General features: G+C 35.7%; 1 protein-coding gene across 1 annotated transcript in view; it reads right to left on the reverse strand.

Moving 5' to 3' along the window:
• Positions 1-25,503, reverse strand: part of LOC132143601 (adhesion G protein-coupled receptor L3-like) — a 113,933-nt gene that overhangs the window by 60,318 nt on the left and 28,112 nt on the right. The window contains exons 2-6 of the mRNA XM_059553973.1: positions 21,104-21,245; positions 19,175-19,388; positions 13,455-13,564; positions 6,768-6,782; positions 3,357-4,163 (exon numbers count right to left, since the gene is read on the reverse strand). Of these exons, the coding sequence (XP_059409956.1) occupies positions 3,357-4,163; positions 6,768-6,782; positions 13,455-13,564; positions 19,175-19,388; positions 21,104-21,221 (1,264 nt within the window). The 5' untranslated portion in view covers positions 21,222-21,245. The remainder of the gene's footprint in view (positions 1-3,356; positions 4,164-6,767; positions 6,783-13,454; positions 13,565-19,174; positions 19,389-21,103; positions 21,246-25,503) is intronic.

The raw sequence follows: 25,503 nt of genomic DNA on the forward strand, positions 1-25,503 counted from the left end.
TCTCTTTACTGTTCCTGTAGATCTGAATCCTTCAATGTCCTCCCAGCTGACCTGAATGCCAGAGCTCTCTCAAGCACTTAAACTCTTCCAAGCAAAACATACTTTGTTCAGGGACATGCAGCACACATCCAAAACATATGCCCATCATCTATTTATAGTTGACAAAAACTACCGTATATCAGATAATAAAACTGTAGTACTCAATATGCTAGCACTCTGACTTGCACATGAAAATTATAACTTTAAATTAAATTACTTATTTTTTGCATGTAGATTTTCATTTTATTTTATGCCGACTTAATAATACTAACTAATTTACTCCCAGTAAAGTGAATTTAAACTGAACTTATGGTAAAGTGAAACCATAAGAAATGAATATGCATTCTGCATCAAACAGAGGTAGACATTTTAAATATCTACTTAAACCAAATTTCTCAATATGGCGGCTATAGAAAAAGTCCTGCCTTTCAATAAAAATATGTGATTGGCTTATTGTCATTGGCGTTTCTTGCTCTTTATGCACTGCATGCGCAAGAGTTGTGCAAACCTAAAAAAAAAACGTTTCTTTTCTTTTTTTTTAGGCTGATTTAAACATTGCTGTCAGTTTTTTTTATTGTAAAACTGACATATGTTATTGAAACGGCACATAGTTTTTGACATTTCACTCTTTTCGCTTTTCAGTATATTGGAGGTGTGCTTGAATGACTTGAAAATAGCTGCCCCTGGGGCATTGACACAATGACTGCAGAGTGAACCAACATGCAACAACAGCGACTTATGATAATACCAAGTTATTATACTTTCATTGTAGCAACAATAACTTTAGTAACTATAGTATTTGTTGGGAATTAATGGCTAAGACAGCTAAACTTGGTAAGGCACTCAATTTTTATGGCAAAATAGGGGTCAAAAGATCTCAATTAAAACACCCATTTGACAGTGGTGCAGTCAATGTAAGCTATGAATTTTTTATTTATTTTTTTAAACATAAATAATGGTTCATTTGTCCTTTTCCCAGTGTTTATGTTTTTCTTTAAGTCGGTCTAGAATATGTCATTTAATATATGTTTTTAATATGGACATATTTCCATATTTTCATTCAAATACAGTACCTGTAATTCTAACCTGTATTGCATTTTTTTATAAGAAAAATTTTATCAGAAATAAATCTTTTTCTTTAGAATCGTGATCTCTACTTTAAGCAAATAATCATGATTGTTAATCTATTAAGAATCGTGCAGTTCTAAATGAGTTAAGTCTTGCACCAAGCCTCTATTTCTAGAACATTCTCTCCTCTGCTTTATTGACAGAACGTAGTTGTTTTTCTCTTTCAAAGCTCACATGCAGACAAAATTAAAAACTAATTAAACCAAGACCGAATTACATTTAAAGCTGAACTACACAAAGATATATATATATATATATATATATATATATATATATATATATATATAAAATCTATTTACACCTTTTGAGATTTGTTTTGAAAATGAAGTACTAAATTCTGCACAAATCAGTGTGTGGGTTTAGAAACACATAAATATTCAGAGATGAAAAGTGTATTAGTTGTATTTAGTATTTGCTTGTTGTGTGAGCTGTTCTGTAATAAACTGACAGTGCATGTGAGAATCTATTCGCAATTTATTAAGCAAATCTCATGCAATATGCTCAATTTGGACCCACTTAAGAGCAAAGAGATACACTCTGCTTTGTTCTAATGAGAATGTCAGTAGATGCTGGAGATAATAATTGTTAGTTTACACTGTAGATAATGATTAATTCAGCTGCATTTCAGCTGAGCTGGCAAGCTGACTAAAATTTTCGATACAATACAGTGTAAGTAGTGTGCCTGAACTCTAAATGTGAAGAAGGAATAAAACAAAGTGAAAAACAACCTGACTAATGGACTGTGATAACCTATACAATAACATTCTCTGAAAATGTAAGTCAGGGGAAAATTCCTGAAGGTCTCTTTTATCATTGACATGAATACTTGTATGAGTGAGCGAAAATGACAGGGCTTTCTAACTCTGCCAGTTTAGTTCTTCAAAGTACATTTGTAACTGACAATCATAGAGTAGTACAATACTTAAACTCTGACTCTGTGGGCCAGGAATAAATTTCACCCCTGACGTCACACATATTTAAAGGGTCAGCTCACTCAAAAAAATAAATAAAAATAAATACATAAACTATCATTATTTACTTACCCTTTCCCCCTCAAAAATAAAAAAATCCCAACAAAAGTAGACCATGTGCTATATTTCAAGTATCTTAAAGAGGTCATATGACATTGCTAAAAATAACATTATTGGGTGCATTTGGTGTAATGAAATGTGGTTTAAGGTTCCAAAAACACATTATTTTCCACATAATGTATATTATAGTTGCTTCTCTATTCCCCTGCCTTTCTGAAATGCGTAGGTTTTTACAAAGCTCATCGGTCTGAAAAGCGAGGTGTACGCTGATTGGCTAGCTATCCAGTGCATTGTGATTGGCTGAATACCTCAAGCGTGTGACAAAAATGTTACGGCCCTTAATATACTGTGATGCCTTTTCACGGCACGGCAAGACAAACCCAATGAAAAACCCATTACAAACGAAGCATTTGCTGCATCCAGTGGGGACATAATTACTGATTATAATGACTTATACTGTGTACTTTATGTTCACTGGTCCTGTTCACAAATTCGAATTAAACAAATTCAATGGTTGCAGAAGTTCACTTGAAGGGAACATCATAGTTTCAGTTTTGGTCTGATCCTGTTCCACAAAAATTATTGTAGTACTTCCAAAGACATGAGATATACTATAGCATACAAAATATATGGACTACTTTTATCATGTTTTTAAAATCATTGAGAATAAATCATTTTAATATTAATTAAATTTATTGTTAATTGTTCCTTTAAACACCTTTTTATATATAGTGTTTAAACATAAAAGTCTGGTAGCTCTGTGTGTCAGTATAAACTAATTACTGTACAGTGGCTGAGGCTACAGTACTGAAACCATATTAATCCAAGCAATCAACACAATTAACAATAACTAAGGCTGTTGTCACCAGAAAGTGATCCAGAAAAAGTGAACCAGAAAGGAAACTAGCTGCACTTGATCTCAAAGCTTGATCTAAGTGAAGTAAAAGGCGAAATTGTACAAAACAATCAGATCATCCTGAAAAAGCTTGTAGTGTGCAAACAAATAAGGTGTGAAACATAGTATTTTTAAATATTATTAAGTATATATAAGTATTTTTGTTACTTATGTTATTAAAATGTTATTAAATGCTATATGTGGCTCAGTTACAAGTGGATTAAAAATAACAAATAATGTACTTGAATTAAAGGGAAACTCACCAAAGCCCAATCTGTTGTCATTGTTCCCAAAGTCGAGAGAATATATGACAACATGGTAGTTGTTCCACACGTACAGCAAATTGTCTCGAGGGTTGTAGTCCACAGCTGCGATATATTGGTAGGAATTTGGGAACGGAATGCTAAGGTGTGTTTCACGGCTCTTCTCTGTGTTGTACATGTAGTCAATTTTATTCCCCAATGCTTCATTATCGTCATCTTCATAAACGCTCTTTACTACATACAGGATTCCACAGATCATAAAGGCATTGGAGGCTGATCGCTTATCGTATGACGTGTCCCATGATCCCTCCACTCGTAGTGTGTATGGGTTGAGCTGACTGACCACAATTCGTCCATTGTTCTGTTCGGTGGCATAAATTACCCACAGTCCATTTTCATCCACCGCCAGATCGATGTCAGATTTCCCACCCCAGCGATACGGCGAGGTGTCATGGTAGTTCGCATTGGCAATAATCGCCTCACCACTCTTGATACGAGTTCGCAGGTCAAATTTAACAATGTTGCGTGTACGCTCCTTGTTGAAGAAAAGTGCACCATCGTACACCACAAACCCGGTGCCGTCCACACGATGGGGTAGTTTGTATGTTGTGGTGGGTCGACCTGCAATAAAGTCCTCCTTAGATGAATACTCAGTCAGTGTATCTGTGCGGTATGGAGTCCAGGGCATATAGTAGATCTTGTTGGATGACTGTAGGGGGTCTTTACACCATGATCCAGACTGGTGGTCTGACTCAAAGAGGTGTTCGCTCTGGTACACACCTCTCAATACACCTGGACAGAGAAAGACTGAAAGAGGAAGAAGGAGTGAGTTGCAGTCATTTAAAATATATAATTCAATAAAAAAATGTATCTTATCTATTAGTCTTACACAGTTATAAAAATAGTTATTAGTTGGAAAAATACATAAAATGCAGTTCACACATACAATGGTCTTTTGTACTCTCTATTATGAGGAGCATGTTTTAATTTCTGAATTAAAATCCTGACAAAAATGTCAGGGTAATACAACTGTCCTGATGTAATCAAGAAAAGTCTATTTAAAAGAAAGAAAATACTCGAAAGAGATCCTTATTAAGTACTTTGAAGTAATCTTGTATGATGTCTTTAAAAATGTTGAATAAATCAAAGTCATGTGGTGCAAACAAAAAAATCCATGTGGTGCAACCAGCAAGTGGAAATATGCAAAAAAGGCCCATGCAGACTCATGACTGTCGAAGCCAAAAATTTTCTTAAAATATCAGATAATTTTGCCTTTTTATAACAAGGCAAAATTAGATCAGACTGTAAAATGGCATGTGGTGTAACTTTCCAGTCATATGTATGAATGAATAATTCAAAATATTTGTAAACGTTTGTACTTTTTAGATTTAAATTTATTCAATTTTTGTCTGAAAAAAATTCTGAAAACATTAAACATTTTTTTTACTTGATAGTTACATAACATGACCATTATTATAATTATTATCATCAGATTGAAACAAAAATCAAAACTACATAAAAACAACATCTGAATTGTTTATTCTTGAAAATATGGCATGGAGACTTGTGTTGTGTCATGTTGCAGATGTTGTTTAAATGCTTTTCCCAATAAAATATATGAAAAAAAAAACAAAAAAAAAACCCTACATTAATAGAAAGAGCATTTCTAAGGACTTGGCATCTGCATTTTTTTTTTTTTTTAAAGATTTCTCTTTTTCTCTATTGTAAACACTCTTGTATGTCATTGATCCATATTCCAACTGCGACCAAAATTATCAGAAAGCTACATGCTTTGAGCCTGAGAGAGAGAGAGACATCTATTAAATCATATCTGATGACTAGTAACGACCCGATTTATAGTTCAGGACTCCTGCAGAATCCCTCAGGGGGTTCTGAAAATCTGTCTCACCGACTTCTCTAACCCTGAGGAAAATTCACACGGTGTGAACATTTATATGGGGGGAAGAATCATCACCCTATTATTCCTGATACATTAAATGTAAAGATAAAAAATAATAATTTGTTATGCCCTATGCAAATCAACTTTAATTTCTAAAAAAATTACAATTTGAAGCTCTGTGGAAAATCAATGACCAACAAACACAGTTGAGACTTGCATAAAGTCAGGGTTAGCCACCATCCGTACAGCAGGCCAGGCTGTCATGCATAGTTTACAAATGTACAGTCCTCTGTGTGTGTGTGTGTGTGTGTGTGTGTGTGTGTGTGTGTGTGTGTGTGTGTGTGTGTGTGTGTGTGTGTGTGTGTGTGTGTGTGTGTTTCGTTCTCTCTGATTTATAATGATACTCCTGCAAACCATGAAGATATACTTACATGGTCCCACACTAACAGAGAAGTGAGCGCACTAACAGTCACACGGAATGCCTGCCACAGTATCGGCCCTTTCCCACCATTCCGTTCCCAGAATGAGGGACATCCTCATGGGAAGTGTTTCTGGTATTTTAACTGTTACTGGATGTTTCCTTTTATTGTTTGAGAGGCATTAATTTTCCACAATATGTCTTCATCCCGGAACTTTTCTTGGCCTTTGATAAACTCAAGTAAATTTATGCTTATTCATTTTTTATTTTTCATTACTTTTTTACTTTCAAATGTTTTGGTAGCCTGTACATCCTTTTATTTTTGCCATTCTGTTTTCTAAATCCGTATTCAAGCATTCAATTCATGTTCATTTGTATGGTGCCTTTTACAATGCATTCCTTTTCAAAGCAGCTTTACAAAAAAAAAAATTTTTTTAGAAATTACAAACAAGAAGCCTGTGGTGACTGTGTTTTGGTATTAGAGAAAAACCTTGAGAGGCTCCTAAATGAATACACATCTAAATTGACTGTTATTTTTCTGTTATTGTCAATTTAAAATGTGCTTTTTAATATGCATGTCATTCTATTCCAAATCAAGGCAAACTGACATAAAAAGCTCAGATTTTTAAATGCCAATTCACAATTTGAATGTTCTCGCCATTTGATAATTTTGATAACTGTTGATGCATCATCACTAGCTATGCAGAAAGTTATTATGTTAAGGTCTGATGGTATAGATTACCCCCAAGCCATTCAAGAGACAAAAAAATCGTAAGACATCAGTTTCACACAGCCACTTCTTGTGGTCAGCACAATCGGCAGCTTAAGTTTTAAACAGTGGCAACACCTTCCTGTTCATCTGATACATGGTAAACCACCAGATACACTGAGACACATCAAGAGAGAGGAGACAGAGGTTTAATTCAGGGAGTAAAGCCTTGGTCTGAGATCAAGTTTCTCCACCGCATTCCTAATATAAACCATTATGAGCTACTGATCGCCAATCTGTCATTAGTATCAAATAACACCATAACAGCCTGACAGTGAATTACACACTTAAATTACATTAAAGTAATGGAAGTAATGGACCTACCTCTCTGTTCCACTTCTGCATTCACAAAAGGGTGGAAGAAGAGAGAAAGAGAGAGAAAGAAACAACAGATTAATGATGCAATATTAAATACTTCACAGTAATTCAATTCCATATGCATGTAATGCACGTCGTGTCTTAACCCAATCTAGTGAAAGTAGTAAAATGTGCTTCATTTGTATTCTAGAAACTCTATTAACAAAGTGATCATAATTTTTGAAAACAAATATAGTGTGTCAATGTGATATTAGACTATTAACCAGAAAATTTTATGTATAAAAACAAACTTGAGACAGAATACAAAAAAAGAGAGAAAGAAATAGTGATGTTTCACAACAATTGTTCATGTTCCTTGAGTATTGTGATTTAGATACAGACCAGCTTTCTTGGCCAGGCTTCTTGACTAATGGATAAAAGATTCACTTATTTATTCACTTATTTCGTATAAGATACATGGATAACTCCAACTTGGTTTTGCACCAATTTTAAAGCTGTATTATATATATTTTTTTAATATTAAAAAATGTAACCTGACACAACATCATTATGAGTTAGGGGCTAAAAAAAGTTTGAAAACAACTAGTACTTTTGCAATTACATTTGTGGCGGTAGTATTGTGAAAATTACACAGTTCAAATTATCTGTTTCTCTCTTTAATTTACAGCAGTTTTGATATCATATTAGTTTTAATTTTGTATGTTTCTATCTTTGCAAAAATTCCTATTTACATACACTTTTATACTTATTTGAAATATTATGCAACCAGCAGTAGAAAACTAAAATAATTTAATTGTACTCATGCAGTGACAATAAGATCTTGAATAGAAAAAAATTACATTCTAGACAGTTGCTATCATTTATGTTCCTTTGTGTGTGTGTGTGTGTGTGTGCTTCTCTATGCAATATGCATGAGGATGAACTGTTAATGCATCACTCAATAGAGAGAGACTGTGTGAATGAGGTTTCAGGAGATCTTATTTAGAAGCAATTATGTCTCCCACACACACACCTAGTCGAGTTTCAGTCACATTGTAAAAGGATCAATAACAGATAGTCATTGGCTGTCAGTTATAATTTATAAAGAAGTGATGCGTCTAGGCCCACTGGGAGGTTACGACTTCCTCTACTGACAACCAGTGTTGGGAAGGTTACTTTGGAAATGTAATAGGTTACAGATTACAAGTTACCCTGTTTAAAATGTAATAGTAGTGTAACTTTTTCAATTACTTTATTAAAGTAATGTAACTAATTACTTTTGAGTACTTTTTGATTACTTTTCTAAATTTGTGAAAATTAAAGAATAATAAATAAAAGCGTATACATCAACTTAAATACAGTTATCTAATAAGCATGTGTCGTATTCTGTGTAATAAACTCCTGAAACATTGGTGTTTTTTTTAAACTGCTGTCTCTTTGTATATGATATGATGATAGTTTTCTCAAAATAAGTAAAATGCACATGAAGTGACACAGAGCAGTTCTAGAAATTATGTTTATGTGCTCGTGTACTCCTATATTGAGGCGGCAGAGGTTGAAAACACTGCGAGCTTCAGTAGGCCTATGTGTAGTAAATGAAACCATGTCTTTGCCATTAATTTACAGGAGGCAAATTCAGACTGGAAAATTCAAACTCATACAAACAAATTACAAAACTATTTTTGGTATGGACCTGAGATAAAAAAAGGTTTAAATCTTTAATTTGGGGACATGCAAAATAATTAAAAGTTCTCTCCTGAACTGCACCTTCACTTTAATTTTTCTCTTCGGTCTCTTTATTTTGCCCTGTTATCCATCTCTCTCATGACTTTAATACTCAAGATTGAACAAAACTATACTTTACAATACAATACTCTACAATACTACAATATCTTTATAGAAAAATCCTAATACTGTACACGAGTCATGTTTTTCCCTTACAAAAATTGACCATGCTTTTTTTAGCCTATACAATAACCTTGTTTTGTTTTGTTTTTTGCAAATGGATTTGTATTTATTTTTAAATAACTCAATTTGTAAAAACATTTTAAATTTTTGGTTACCACAGTTAAACAATAGTAACTATTTTCTCTGGATTTATAGTAATATATTAAAACGTTAATTTTCGTAAGGGTTGTGTTGTTGTCTGTCCGTAGCTCCCCCTAAACCTATAAAAAAAATCTGATTATTTTTCAGCTAAATTACTACTGTAACATTACAACAGATAATAATGATGTCCTTTATATAGTATTTCGAGTGATGACTGATGAGCAACGTGCTGCTGCTTGATTAAATAAATAAAAAAACAAAGACAAAAAAGCATCTTTACAGATGAAACTGACCTGAAACCCTGAACAGGAGTTCTGCTTCTCTGCTCCAGCTGTGCGCTTCCACAGTCCACTCTCTCTCTCTCTCTCTCTCTCTCTCTCTCTCTCTCTCTCTCTTTCTATCTGCCTCTCTCTCTCTCTCTCTCTCTCTCTCGCATTGATTACTCTGAGTCTGATCCAAACCGTTTGGCGGAGGCGCGGAGAGCGCGCGAGTCATGACTAACACTTCATGATTTATTAGAGATTTAATTATCAAATGGCGGATTCGCAAATGATCGCTTTAGTACATTCGGCAGGCAATTATAAAATAATGATATTAAATAGCGGGCAAAATCGGCTGCCAGGCCACAGGGAATTGTCCCGGTTCTCCCGGTGTCCAGTCCGCGCCTGATTTCCACAGACACGCAGAACGTGCAGGAGTCATATATTGCATTTTTGGGGCTTAATATTCACAGACACTAGTCCATGTCATGTTTTGATTCAAGTGTACTGACCTACTTTTGATTTAGTCATCCAAAATGTGGCATATTCCGTCCGCGTTAGGCATTCCGTTTTTATGACTGGATTCTACAAACCAGACTGTATTTCCGCATCCCGGAAATTATTAGGGCGGTATGTCTCAGAATAGTCAGTGCAATTTGGGAAATAAATCAGTTAAATCTGTATGTGGATGTGTGTAAATATTCAAATGTAATCCACTTTGTAATCGTTCAAAATTTCATAAGTAACTGTAATTTAATTACTCATTTTTTCTTAGTAACTGTAACTAATTACAGTTACAATAATTTTGTAATTAAATTACGTAACGCCGTTACATGTAACTAGTTACTCCCCAACACTGCTGACAACTGACATGCTATTGTGGGTGATGCTACAGATTTATACTGTATGTTTACCGAAATCTTTTGTTCCCTATTGTGACAGACATTGGAGTGAAACAGATTATCAAAAACAAAAAAATTAAAAACTGTAGGTCAGGGACATGGTTCTTTCCATTATTTGTTGATTAGATGGTGGAAGACCTGAATGCAAGCTTGCATCAATTGTAAGTCATCAGAAAGAAATATGCCAGTTCCAGTTTCAATGGAAGATTGACATTTTGATTAAAGAATTAAGAAAAAAAGGAACAATGAAATGCATGCACAGATAAATTGTGCATTTAAAAAAAAAAGATTTCCATTTCATGCCAACATCAAACAGAAATGCAAACATATTGATTGTTTACAAACAGGTTTCCAAAAGACTCCCACTCAGTCATTGATCAGTCAAACAAATAGCCCCTCCCCAAATTCACATTATTGTCTGGGCCAATGTTGCTATGCTAAGATAGCAAAAAAGCTCAAACAGATAAGATAGTGCCAAAAAGAGACAAGATCCATCCCATTTCACACACTACTGCTCTAAATCTGCCATTATGAGTAGTGCAATACGAACATTTTATGTATGTTTATGTATTTCTACATGGCTTTTCAGTGGTCAAAGCTTTCCCTTAGTATTGAAAGGGGAAGGGCTAAACACGCTAAATCCTTTGTAACAATTTTTCTCACCCTGATATCATTCCAAACATGAATTACCTTCTTTCTTCTGTGTAACACAAAATAAAATATTTTAGAAAATGTCAAAATGTTTGTTTTTTTTGTGCATGCAATGAAAATCAGTGTGGTTGTTTTAGACCCTACTGACTTATATTGTACAGACAAGCACAGTTTGTGACACAGACATTTTTTAAACTATCTTCTTTTTCATTCCATAGAAGAAAAAAGTTGGGATTGGAATGAGTGTACGAGGAGAGAATACTCATTTTTGTGGTGAACTATTCTATTAACGTAAATAGAAGCTAAATTACTAGACTGTAGTTTAAAAACTCCTTTATTCCCTCGATAAAGACAGTAGTTAATCACACAGATCTAAGGAGCAGGTACTGAGTATCTACAGTATATGAGGTGAAGTTTTTTAAGTGTGTAGGTAAAACAGTCGTCCCATATTGAGGCCAAAGCAGAAAGGTTGACTGGAGTTCTGCCAGCTCCTCCATCACAGGGGAGAAGAGAAAGCCAGAAAAACCTCAAGAAAACATTTGGAACATGTTCCCATGGGTTTCTAAGACTGAAGTAATTAAATTACCTGCCTGTGTGTGTGCATGTGAGACTGTTTGTGTGCATGTCTGTACATTTGATGGACCTCCCCACTAATTAGTGGGCCTGTGGAAAAAAATGTTTTAGGCCTATTTTGACCAGATGGTCACAAACACAGATGTGTGCACTTATGAGCACTCACACACACTTCATGACCCCTATGTGGAGGACGATCTATGGTCAAAAGGTCAAAAAGAACTGTGTGTGCATTCTGCCAGTGTGTCCTTTGTGTCATTTAGCTCTGTGCAAGAAATCCCACCATGTCCCTGCTATTCCACCCATTTGTGAATCAGTATGAGTGTGTATGTGAATGTGAGACAAAGTGTGTGAGTGTATTCAGACTTTTCCTGCTGCCAGTGCCGCAGTCATACGATACTGATTTATCGTCACCGTTGCCATGGCCACCACAGATTGGAACACCAACCCCACAGAAACCGTGAGAACTTGAAACCACATCGCTCAACCCTCGGATGATTGACAGGCTCTTTTCCCGTGAGTCATGACAAGGGATGAGGTTGGACAACAGCGGATAAATGCAACAGAAGTACATTCATATGCATTTTTCTGTCAGGTACAAGTTCATATTTGGTAACAGATCTGATTGAAGTGCCAGGTACAGTAGCAATCACTGCAATGCTAAGCTGTTAGGAAATACAAATGTTTCTAATCAATTTGATATGAAAATTTGACAGTGACTCAGTGAATAAAAACCTGAACTAATGGAGTCATTATTATGGTCTTGAGGCTCTTTGTCTGAGTAGATGTGAGTGCACTTGTTTTTCTGTACTTGTGAGGGCCATATTTCAGAAAATGTCCCCTCCTTGAATGTTTAAACTCTATTGAAATTATTTGTGTTGTAATGTTTATTATTAAAGTCCATTACCACAGTTGATTTTTTTTAAAGGCACCAAAAGAACACCAAAAACTGCAGGTCTAATAAGGCACTTACAAAGTACTGAGGGCCAGGCAAAAAGAAAAAAGACTGAAGTACAGCCACACATTATATGTGTTGGCATGGGACTCGTGTATTGGCCATCTGGCTAAAGTTATATCCAATATTTCAACCAATTTGTCATAATGGCTAAACCTCAGTAATGCCAGAAAACCTGGCAAATATCACACCATACGTGCAATAATACCAGAAAGGGACATGACGTAACTTTCTGTAAAACAATGTTTACAGAAATCACAATGGAGTTACATCAGTAAGGCATAACTTTCATCTACCAAGAAAAGTATTTCTTCCTCGCAAAGAACAATTCAAATAATAAACAGGCTTTTACGAAATAATTAAGATAAAAAATGCAATCTTCTGTGTTTCTTTAACTGCAATTTCTGCTATTTAAAAGAAAAACAAGTTGAAAAGCTAAATAGTTTTCTGTGATAATCAACATTATGCTACAAATGTTGTTGACAGAGCTTAACTTCAACCTGGAAAATTAGTTTGAAACAGTTTGAGGCTGCTGGTATTCTATATATATATATATATATATATATATATATATATATATATACTCCATTAGTGAAACGTTTCATAAGTCGTAATGCCTTAATAAAAAAAAAAAAAGATACTGAAAGGGTAACATTGTACAAATTATAACTGGATTTTGCTTTTTATTTTAACAAAACAAAAAATCTGGGTTATAGCAAAGAACTTGCAGAACAATGGAAGTGAATGTGATCCATTTGTAAATGTTAAAATACTGAATGTTTTAAATGTATAGCAACATGGCATAAACAATGTTTTATCCAATTTAAATTTTTATTTTTTTTAACTTTCTTTAAAAACCTAACAGCCTTTGCAGGTCAAAGAATACAAATAAAAAGCAGGTACACATAAAAAACGGAGGCTGGAGCTTTCGTTAAATCATAAGCTTTACATTTCTGCTTGTAAAAAAAAAAAAAAAAGATTTTACTCCCAATATAACCTTGAGGGCAAATCATATTTGTGGTAGCAATATTGCAACATTATGCCACAAATGCTGTCGATTGAGTTAACTTGTATTAAACCCAGAATATTCATTTAAGTCTGACACATTCAAGGATCTTTTAGAAGTAATAGCATACCTCTTCTCAACAAGCCACACAATTTTAAGTATAATTCATGCCTATAGCCAGTAGCACAAAAGAATGAGTTATACAGCAAAGTTTCATACTTAAAAGTTAGAAATGTGTTCAAATCCCTAAGAATGAGAAATAGCAATAGCAATACTGAACAAAGCTTAATTTATATCTGTATGTGAGTGAGAACTTACTGTATGGCACACACTCGTACTGAACCTCAAGGTATTTGTACGTTCCAGGACATGGGTCAGGAAAAACATCAGGGCCAGCAACGACTGCACACTGAGTTCGGTTGTTACACCTGAGAGAGAAAGAGAGAACGATACACCCAGACAGATAAGGTTAGGCTATTAGCTCACTTCATTCAATATCAGTCTGCCATTAGGCATATGAACCATATGTACTCGTTCAATATGTACGATAAAAATTAATGAGCCCTAAAATACCATTTTCATCAAGTGAAAGAAAAAAGATACTTTTACTCAACAATCTCAATGAAGCTGAAAGACTCAAAATGTGTGCTCCCTAAAGAGCAGGAACACATGCTGTTCTTCAAATGTAATTCTTATGTAGGTCGTATGTACATGTAGGGCCGAAAATACAGAGCTGACCGAATTCTGACACACAAAAAAAAAAAACGGAGGAAAAGGCAGTTTTGACAAATCCTGCTTGGCAGGAACACATGCACACACACACACGGATGACCACCACATGACATCTCTGTCATATTCCATTATTATTACACCCTATAGAAATACAAGCACACACACAAAACACAACTGACACATGTACAAACATACACACGTATCTTAAAGTGCAGTTTTATCTAGGGCTGCATGATTATGACAAAAATAATTGTCGATTATACTCTTGAAATTGTTATTGTGATTATTGATTCCGATTATCACAATTTACATTGAATGATGTTAATACCATTGTTTGATGCAACTGCATGCCATATATTTATATGAAAATAAACAAGCTGAAAAAACTCCAACTGAAAAACTTTGTGCTTTTCTACAGTAATAAGCCTCAAATGTCAGATATACATCGGATTGGTTTCTTCTTTAAATTATAAAAAAGTACAAATATGAATGGTATTGTAATGTTATACCAAAACAAAAACAATGGCAAAAACCCTTAAGATAATATGTAGAAAGAAAAAAAACATATCTGAAGCATGCAGAATAAGATAAGTGGACTTTGAACGATAAATTGCCGCTTTGAACGATTATGTAATTGTGGGATCCATAATTGTAATCGCGATTAGAAATTCGATTAAGTGTGCAGCCCTAGTTATATCTCCCTTAACGGGTAACCATGGAAACCTTCCAGTCCAAACCCATGGGGCTCTTAAAATGCACGCTCAGACACACAAACACACACTTCAGCTTTTTAGGTTTCCAACCTTAGCTTCACAAAATCATTATAAGACAATCGAAAGTCTGATGGACTCAGGTGTATGCGTTTGCGCTCACGCATTTGTGTGTGTGTTTTGCATCTTACTTTTCAAGCTTACAGAGAGTAGAATATAGTACAGGATTGCTCTCTTGGCATTTGTGTATATTTGTGTATAGATGCAGGTATGTTAAGTGTGTGTTACAGTTTGTGTGTGTGTGTGTGTGTGTATATGTGGACCCTAATTGCTGTGCTGAGTGAGTGTGACAGTCATACTCCCAGAGTGCTGTGGGGCATCTCTGGTTTCCGGGGCGACAGCTCTTGTGTGGCAGTGTGCAACACTCAGATATGACCTAATTTAGGAGGAGAGGAGAGAAGAGGAGATTATTTTGTCTTCTTCTTTAAAGGAAATGATTTGCATGCACAAAACACCCATTAGCCTACTCAATGCCCCCGCCTAGGAAATGTTGTCTGGGGTTTTGTGTGTTTAAGATTTGTGTTCACAGTTGTTTGGGTGTATCCGATCAGACAGGCTGAAGTGAGGAGTTGTCTGGGGCAGCGTCTGTCACATGAATGTATCAGCATCATCCAGATGTACAGGGACACTGGCCTTGAAGAACATTACCTGACTGAGATATCAGAGGATTTCCTATGTGTGTGAATAACTCTTTCCTATTTTGCTCACAAACACACACAGGATATCACAATTTGTACTCATTTGATGACAATAAGGTGCGGCAGTTTTTATAGTTATGAGCATCCTTGAAGCTCAACAATAGCTTCACGCTAGCAATGCCAAGATGATGGGTTCGACTGTCGACACTGTGACAGCTATAAATATAAATTTGTGATCGATTCAAAAACCATCTGCTTTAAGAAGGAATTCCACATTGTCCCCCTTTTTCATGAAATCATTTATTACAGATGTAAACCGTCAACAACAAAAATATAAAATGGTTTGACAAGTGCAGTTTTCTTTCTAACGTTTAAATATATTGAAACAGTAAGTTGGGAACATACTGAAGAGTTTGTCTTGTTTGAAAACAGCCATTAGCTTTTAGTTTACTTCACAGCTTGGCAAAACCACAAATCCCCTTTCCTCACAATCAATAGAAGGCTAGGAAGGAAAATCTCTAATCAATAAATAAATAAGCATAAGCAACACACCAACCATTTTGAATGAACTTGTATTGTATTTTGCTATAGTACTGTACATGCTATTGCTATATTTTTTTTAAATCACATAATTATGTAAATGTTCAAATCTTCAAAACATCTTCTTGATCACAGAATTTTTATTTTTGGGTGAACAATAAGAGATTAAATATCATAGAAAACAGATATTTTACTGGTATTGTATATGCAACATATTTATTTATTTTATGACATTATTGGCATGACAAATAAGCATATTCACCCCCAACTTCTCTTAATGTGAAAAAACAATTACTGTAATACAGTGATCAAAACCTCCATAATGGAAAGAATGTTTTGATTAAAATCAGCATAAATTAAATTAAATAGAAAGTCAGTACAAATACAAATAAGTATTTTTTTTTAAATTACAGTAATAAGCATGATCTATTGCACACTACAGAATTGGCAACGATTTTAGATTTTTAACAAATTTCATTTTTAACACAACCAACACTATTTCCACATGCAATGTAACATGATCAATAATTTGAGAAAATCAAACACCCTAACCAATCACAGGCTCTTTCGCCATTTTCCTTTCTGGAACAAGTGTTTAGCATGCAGTATGTGAAATCAGTTCTATTCTCTCTCCTCTGAATTGCATCAGACCTGCTAGTTGAAATCTCTTAGTCTTTGTGTAATATATTATGTCTGCCAATAGATCTTGGATAAGGGGCTCCCAAACAATCACCTTCCAATTACCTCCCCTCATTGATTAGAGCATTAGCCCGGCGTGGCACACACATACACACACACTCTGTGAATACATTAGCCCAAACTGAGTGAGATGTAAAGGTCAGACAAAATGAGAGAGAGCGAGTGACAGTGAGAAAGGGAGATCGGGAGATGAGGTGGAGAATGATAAATGATGTGTGATTCCAGTCACAGCTTCTATAAAAAGCAGCAGAGCAGGACCGAGAGAGAAAAAAGGCGAAATCTTTCTCTTGTCTTCCGTTTCATGGAACGTTTCCTAATTCCTCTATGGGAATTATACACTGTTACATTCTGAGCGTGCCTTGCACATTAGCAGTTCAGAGTTACAGAAACTGAAAAATCTATCTCTTGTGTGTTGATAAAAGCATGCTGCCAGCATCTAAACATCTAAATCGAGTCTCACAAGAGAATGTGAGCATGTGTTACAGGTATTTTTGCGTGTTTATGAAAGAGAACTCATAAATGATAATTTCCTCCACATTGACTCTGGGCATGGTCTATGGCCTTGCTAATTGGATCTTACAGTCTGGTCTACCCTGAGGCAGTGTGTGTGTGTGTGTGTGTGTGGCAGCTGGCAGGTGGTATAACAGGCAACCTCAGGGCAGGATATGGTGCTCTCTCCCTAACACATTTCCACTGATTACACACACACAAACACACACTGGGAGTCATTCTGAATGAACAAAAGACCATATAATCAAATCTGTCCGGTTCAAAATTAAAACCATACAGTAGAAGCCGCCACTTTTATGAATCTTTGATGAGGGGAAGGCATGCCGTTACGCAGCATGACACATCCGTTCATAGTTTGTGATTATTCTCATGCGTAACCCATTCCCTACATCCCTACACCTTTCTTCTTGTCTATGGGCTGCCAGGTTGTCATCCCCATGTCAAAGTCAAGGTCGGACAGATAGCAGGTTGTGCTCTCGACATTAGCCGGAACTGAAACGATAATGTTTCTTGTGATGACGCAGATGCTAATGGGGTTCTACGTGGGTTCTGTTTTTCTCTATAGCTCGGCTCCGCCTGTGCAGTTTGGAGGCAAAGAATTCATTTGTCCTGCCAGACAACATTGAAAAATGCAAGCAGGGTGGCTAATATGTTTGAAGACTGATGTTTGGGGCGTTATGTAATGTGGACGATCTCAAATGAGTACATCTGATTAATTCTGTGTGCTGTGTAAAAAAAAAAACGCACTGCACAATTATACAGTACGCTTGCATTGTTCTGCATCGTGAACATCTGCTTTTGAAGCACAATGTCTTTTCCTGTTTTTTATTACGCTCTTATGTGCTAATTATGCCTACAAATCAAAGTGTTGACAGTTTCGCTCTCCACAATGAGCTCAGCTGAAACCTAACACACAGCCCACGTACACAATGCAAAGTTTGGGGAGTGACAAACCACATTTAAATGCAGGAATAAATACCCTAAACGATTATTCCATGTGTATTGAACGCAGGATTCACTCCAAGTTGCAACAGTTGACACAGTGATAACTCAATAGCAGCATTACTGCATTACTAACTAGCTGCTCAGTTTGTCTGTACATACTACTCAGATTTACATGAAAAGGCATGAAAATAATACTTTATTTTAAATAAATAAATTTGTTAAATTTAATATTTTTTTAAATTGTAAGATTATTTATGTGCAGTATTACTTTAATGATATTTATATGCTATTTTTATATTAGTATTGTTTAATATTGTGAATTAACTTTCATTTTTATATTTTCAGCTTTAATTTGAATTTTAGTCAAGGATTTAGCAAGTTTGTTATGTGCTTTTGTCATTTTTATTAGTTTTTTATATTTCTATTTAATTTATTTTTAGGTTTTAGTTTTTCACAGCTTAGCATTTTCATTTGTAAAATGTTTTAGTTCAGTTAATTGCAAATACAACATTTCTAATTTTCATTTTGTTTTGTTAAGCTGTTTTTCTCATTTCTAACATTAACTAAAACATTTTAATAGTTTACTTAACAATAACAAGGCTTATGGCCTCCTATCATTAGTATTCAGTAGCCAACAAGATGATTCTTTTCTATAAATAGAACAAATTACGTAAATTCCTTCTGCTTCAGAAATCTTATCAAGCTTGAATAAACTAATTATGTAAGAATGTTGAGAGCAGGCACTCTCTCCTTTTAAAACTTAAATTATATAATGTCCTCTTCATTGTGCCATTTAATATCGAATTATATAAAACAATATTATTTACCTCCCTATCATTTTAAAAATAAAGAAGAAGTGTGATGAAAGGCATCAAAATTCATGGACACATTTAAATTCAATGAAATTGAAACTTGTTATAATTTAAATGAATGTGTTGATATAAATGTGATTTTAATACAATTGACTGTCTACAAGCAAATAAAAATGCACATAATTCTCTCTTTTATTAAGGTTTAGTATTTCACCAGATGTTGCGGACACAAATAGTCCTCCTTGATGGAATGACTCATTTAGCTGCAGTGTGTACGTAGCCATGCACTGACACACACACACACACACACACACACACACACAAAGACACACACATTCATACAACCTGTGAGACAACAGTGAAGCACAAAGCATGTGAATGTATCTCTCTACCTGAGGCCCATAATCTTGTAGGCATCAGGCAGATAGCAGCGAGTGTTCTCCATTTGAGCGGGGTCCGAGTCACAGATCTTGTCATCTGTGCGCCCGTAATTGGCACTCTCGATCATAATGACATCGGTGCCCGGGCAGCGCAGCTCGATAGGATAACCCTCACATGACAGCTCTCGACGCACCACAGCCATCGGCACTGGAGCACGACTTAAAACTGCGAAAAAAGAGAGAGGAAAATATTACGTCGAACAAACTATGTAACAGATTTAAACACATACAGAGGGTTCTTCATCTTTCATTCATGCACTCTCTCTCTCAAATATAAAATAATCCAGTTTTTGAGTGTGTTAGAGAGAGACGGCATGTAGCAAAAAGAATAGTTATTGGGAGCAAAACTATTTTTCATTATACAATAGAAAGACCTCATATCTGCACCCAAAAGTCACATCTATCTAGTTATCATGTCCTCAGTTATAACCTTTCTTTAAATTACACACACAGACACTTAAATCAAAAACTACATTCTTTACCACCACCACTTTCCTGTTACCGTAGCAACACTCCTTTCCCCGCATGACGAATAGCCATAGACAAACACCAACACAATAAAACTGCATTCTAATGCGTATACAGACACATACAGATCCAGACACCCTCACACAAACCCGCTCTTATGAAATTAATCTCAGCGATGTGAATGACACTTGACTACGCGCATGAGTTAATTTCATATTCTGCTGCTGCCTCCGATTAGCACGCGCATTGACAGCAGAGACGCCACATCATCATCCAATCAGGATCCAGGATTTAACCCTCACCATCGCAATCGTTTCCATCGAGATTTAACAACGCGCACACACACATAAGAGCCATTCCGATTCTAAAAGAAAGCAAAGGCCAGCAGAAACGACTGTGAGTGAGAGTGTGGGCAGAGCTGATGTATAGAACTGAAATGGCTTATGGGTATAATGTAGGTTATTAGTTTAAGTAGAATCGAGTGCAGGAAGGAAGGCTCCTGTCGAGGTAGAACTGTGTTTTAGCGCCCTTGAGACTGGTGGAAGGTGAGTGCCAGAGAAAAGAAGCAATCGATGACAGTGAGAAAAAAGGAGAGAGGCTGAATGAATGTGTGCGTTACAGAGATACAGAGAACGTCGATGAAGGAGCGCTTGTGTTGAACGTTGCCTTGAGGTTTTTAAAACATTCCCCCAATGGCCAATTCCCCAGTGTCCTCTGAGCTCAAACTGTTACGTTAAAGGTCCCCTTGAGGGACCGAATCGCACACATGGGGTCACGCTCGCATGTGTCGCACACACACGAGAGTCTAGACGTCTGCATCTATGATTATTGATCTGTCAGATCCTCTTACACCTGCACTCTATCTCATGCACTTTTAACAGATTCACACACAATTTTTATAGTTATGGATTGGCCCGTAAAATGGCTCGTTCACTGGAAAAGAACCCAGCTATATTTCATACTTCACTATGGTGTTTGGCAAAATACAGCTATCTATTAAAAGGCTTTGGAGTTGTTTTTGTTTGTGTGTTTTAAATTTCTCTCCCCCGTATGTGCGGGAGCGCCTTTCTGCATATGTGGGAATGTTTTGATCATAACGGATGTGCAGTGGTTGTGAAATTCTGTGATTGCTCATGAATCATTTATTGCTGCGAGAAGAGATGTCTCAATTAATAGTTTCCAAAACTTTTAATAAGACGCAAAAACTTTGTGGAATTTTCACTGAAGATTTGAGAGCTGCGCGCTTCGCTCTCATTTGGCTCGTCTTCATCTGACAGTCTGCACTTCAAGGTTGGGGGCCAACTAATCAAATAAAAGTAGTAAGACATCTCATTTATCCATCTCGGCGAAAACAACACAACAAGGAAATAATTGGCTTTTGTCTGTGTGTGTGTGTGAGTGTGCGCGTATTACCGAGTGTGACGGGTGTGAAGAGGGTGAAGAAGAAAAGTAGGCGTGTGGACCACATGACCGCCGATGACCCTGATGACCTCTGCACAGACTCGCTGAAGATGCGTCTCACATTAGCCATGGAGCTCCTCTATGACGCGAACACCTAAAGTAAGAAGGACACACACAGAGCAAGCAAAGAGAATGTTAATGTTACAGCTTAAGGTCACTTTTATTGTACACAGTGTTAGAATTCAAAAATAACAGGAGCTCAAAATTTAGCCCTGTTTAGGTTCTTATCAAATGTTGCAAGATGCATCCTTGCACATTATTCAAAAAAGGAATTTATTTCCATAATGTTTTCTCAGACAGTAAGAACTTTCTTCTTTTGAAACCATCTGAGTACATTCAGCACAGGGTGTGTTCTTGTACTCAAAGGGAGCTAGACAGAATGCAAAAGAAGAAAACAGAACACAAAGATCTTGAGCAACATCAAGGATGACCTACTTTAACTTCATATGCAGCGCTCATGGTCCGAAAGAATTCTATTTGCATGTGTGCATAGACCAACAATTACAAAATACAACAGATAAACACAAAAACTCGTCTTGTATTTGTAGGACTGTGGAGTGTTGGCCAGTGACAGGTTTATGTAATATGTTCTGTGCGACAAACGTTAAATGAGATGTGAATGGTGTCATGTTGTTTTTAACTATGGAATTATGAACCATTTTTAAGTTTAGTTAAGCATAGTATTTGTCATTAATAACAAATCAGCTCAAAAGCAGAGAAACTGATACAGCTGAACCCAGATGTAATGATCTGTTATATCTCTTGACAATCTAGCCGGTCTCTGAATCATGTCTGTGTAATGAAGTCGATTACACTGAAAAACAAATCCATAATATTTAATAGAGATTATTGATTGTTGTGTGTGTTTGACCATGCAACCAGTTAATCATCCGAAAAAAGAAAAAAAGAAAAAGAGCGTCTGGCCGTTTCTTTAACTTCAGGCACTTTTAAGCTTCTACAGTTTTAAACTAGAGTTTAACTTTTAAAGATTTAAATTTTTATTTATATGAAGGTCACATTAAAAGTGTCTTGAAATGTCATAATTTGTTTCAGCTTTTATTTAACTATGACTTTTGACTCAAACTCCCAGTTTGCTGTTTATTAATAGTTAGTAAGGTAGTTTTTAAGTTTAGGTATTGGGTAGGATCCGGGATGAATATGTGCTTTTAAAGTACTAATAAACAGCTAATATGTTAATAATAGGCATGCTAATAAGCAACTACTTATCCCTATACTAAAGTATTACCAAAATATACACTGTGGGACATATTAAATAAAACAATGAGTGTCAAAAGTGTATTTCTAAACATCCACATATTTGAATAGGCCCATAGCTGTGTAATGTGTAACAGTAAAAACAGAGGAATGACAGCATAGAATGAAAATCCTGTGACAATACTCTTGAGAAGACACATGTGGTGCTCTGCTAATGCCTCCTACAACAGCTTAATGCATCTGTCCTCTTTGCCTCTCCCACACACACACACACACACACACACACAGATAGTTATATATGGCCTGCCTCCACTGAACATCTTTACCTTATTAAAAATAAAGCACTATACAGCCACTGTCTCATTAAACTTACATAAACACTCAACAATGCCACTCAGTCATTAGAAACACACAGCCGCACACTCTGTCTTCCTTATGCCCAAAAACACACGTAGCTTAAACACTCTCTCTTTCTTTGTCTGGGTGATTGATGGCTGCTTAACTAAAGTCAACAGAAGGGTTTCGAGCAGATGTCCCACATTATGAACAGGGACATATGGAAATATGGCCACGGTACCAGTAAAGAGCATGCTTGTGCTTATGCGTGATCAAATGACCATGTAATCATTCTAGCAGTAAATTCCTGGTCAAATGAGTGTGTGTCTTAGATCTATGACTATATCAGCTATGCAGTAAGGAAACTTGTGTTTATGATAAACAGTCAGTCAGCCAGTCAATCATGTGTACAATATATAGGTGTTTCTGCAGCTACTGGCACTTTTGACTCTCCAAAATCAAAAAAAAAATTAAACCCCTTCAAATTTTACCATTAGAGTCTGTAATAGGCCTACAAATTAAAAGTTCAACAAAATTCCATGGAGTCATTAAGATTTTAATCTGGATCATGTTTATTTTTTATGTTTTTCAACTCTTCATTTTTCAAAATGTCCTTACCGCAACGTCACAGTAAGCTTCATTATATACAATTTTCTTTTTTAATTTCTATAAAAATTTTAGATATTTAACTTTTTCGAATTTTGTGCAGTTTTGTAAATACTGATATTCAAAAATAATTTACAAAATAGGGGATTACATGGTTTTCTCTATGCCATGTAAAATTTAGATGGTAACCTTAGATGTCAGTTGTTTCCATATTACACACTAAAGATAATATATTTAGATTTTTATGACAGATGTTGTAATTTCACTATGCAAATCATCTCAACATAAGTGTTAAAAAATATTTTTGCAAATAAAAATATAAAAAATAAACAGAGCTGTGGTAATGACATCTTGTGTCTGTAAGGTCACAATGTTAAAGTGCCATGAAATCAAAAACAGTCTACTGTAGAGAACAATAGTAAAAGAAACAGTAAACAGAAGGTACTGCATGTGTAAAAAACAGTAGTAGTTTTGCAGTAAAGAACTCAAACTGTCATTACGAGCTTTGGTTCCAGGTGAGTCTGTTGGGCACAGATTCTCTGAAAGCCTGAAACAACGCTTCCTGTATTTTTCACTGCCTTCTACTTGTACTTTGCATTTCTGAGTTCATAGTACATCTTTGATTTACTTTTTTTATGCCCACTCTTAAAGGGTTAGTTCACCAAAAAATGTTTGTCGTTCCAAACCTGTAAGTCATTCATCTTCAGAACACAAATTTAGATATTTTTAGGTGGAATCTAAGTGCTCTCTGACCCTCCCATAGACAGCAAGGGTACTGCTATGATCAAGGCAATTTTAAGAAGCTACGAGAATACTTTATGTGCACAAAGAAAACAATAATAACATAATTTATTCAACAGTTCTTCTCCCCGAGTTACCGTCTTCCTCCATTTTGGAGAGTACCCCAGAACGTTATAAGCATTGTTTACGTTCAGAATGCGCGCGCTGTCTACTGAACGTAAACAAAGCTGACTGTTTTACTGATGTCCTTGCTATGTTTCTGTGCTGTGATCATGGTAATATCCTTGCTGCCTATGAAGAGTCAGAGAACACTCAGATTTTTCAAAAATATCTTAATTTGTGTTCCGAAGATGAACGAAGGTCTTACAGGTTTGGAACGACATAAGGGTGAGTAATTAATGACAGAATTTTCATTTCCGGTTGAAATAACCCATTCTAGTGAAGCAGGTTCTAGTGGAGCAGTGTGTAAGTAATCATCAGACGGCGATAGTTTGAATATATTTTACAATAGAATATTTGTAATTTAATATACAGTAAATCTTGAACTTGTCTCTACCACAACACAAGGTCTTTACCGCAACATCTAAATTTGCTGCGGTAAAGACATGTTTCGGAAATGACATTTTTGCTGATTGCAGCTATTTGGCAGCTGGCAAGGTCTACTACTTTAGTTTTGACTCTTAGCATCTTGGCAGTTTCAAAGTCAAAAGTCCAGTGGGTGGCACTAAAAAGCACATTCAAATTTTCTCTGCAATAGAAAAAGGTGACTGTGCCAACATTTTATTACATTGGTTTATCTTGAATGTCTCTGTTTGGAAATTAAATGTTGCATACCCTCAAAACCCTAAACATTGATTTTAAAAAAGCATTTTCTGAAGCAACTATGCCCCCACCCCCACCCCCTTGATTCTACATGGTTTTGAGCTCTAATGTAAGTCAGTGAGGTTCAGTGTTGTTTTGGGGGGGAAAAACCTTGCTGAAAATTTATCTTTTGATATATATATAAATGATGACAGAAATTTAATTTCTGGATGAACTGTTTCTTTTCTGTAATCAGTTTTGATTTTACAGTGCAGAATATGTTCATGCTTAGTCAGTTCCTCAATTATTTCATTGTTTAGCATGATCCATTTGACCATATGGTAATCCTAATCACTTAATGACCCAATTAGCTATTTCAGCATAACCAATGTGTGGCCACTCTAGTATGTATAATACTGATTAACCAGTGGGCATCTGAGGATGACCGTCAGGGGTTCCGCTATTCACTCATTAGCTTTTCAGTTCCTTAAAGAACTCATGATGAGTGTGCAATCTGTAGTTGGCTGCAAGTCAATTTACCAATCAATGTGCAGAATATTCATGCCAAGATTTTCATCTTTTGGAAGAATATACAGAGTGGCAGGTGATTCATGGTGATAGTTTTTACTGTTAGAATAACATTCAATATTAAT

The sequence above is a fragment of the Carassius carassius genome, chromosome 7 (genome assembly GCF_963082965.1).
Source record: "Carassius carassius chromosome 7, fCarCar2.1, whole genome shotgun sequence".
Lineage (NCBI taxonomy): Eukaryota > Metazoa > Chordata > Actinopteri > Cypriniformes > Cyprinidae > Carassius > Carassius carassius.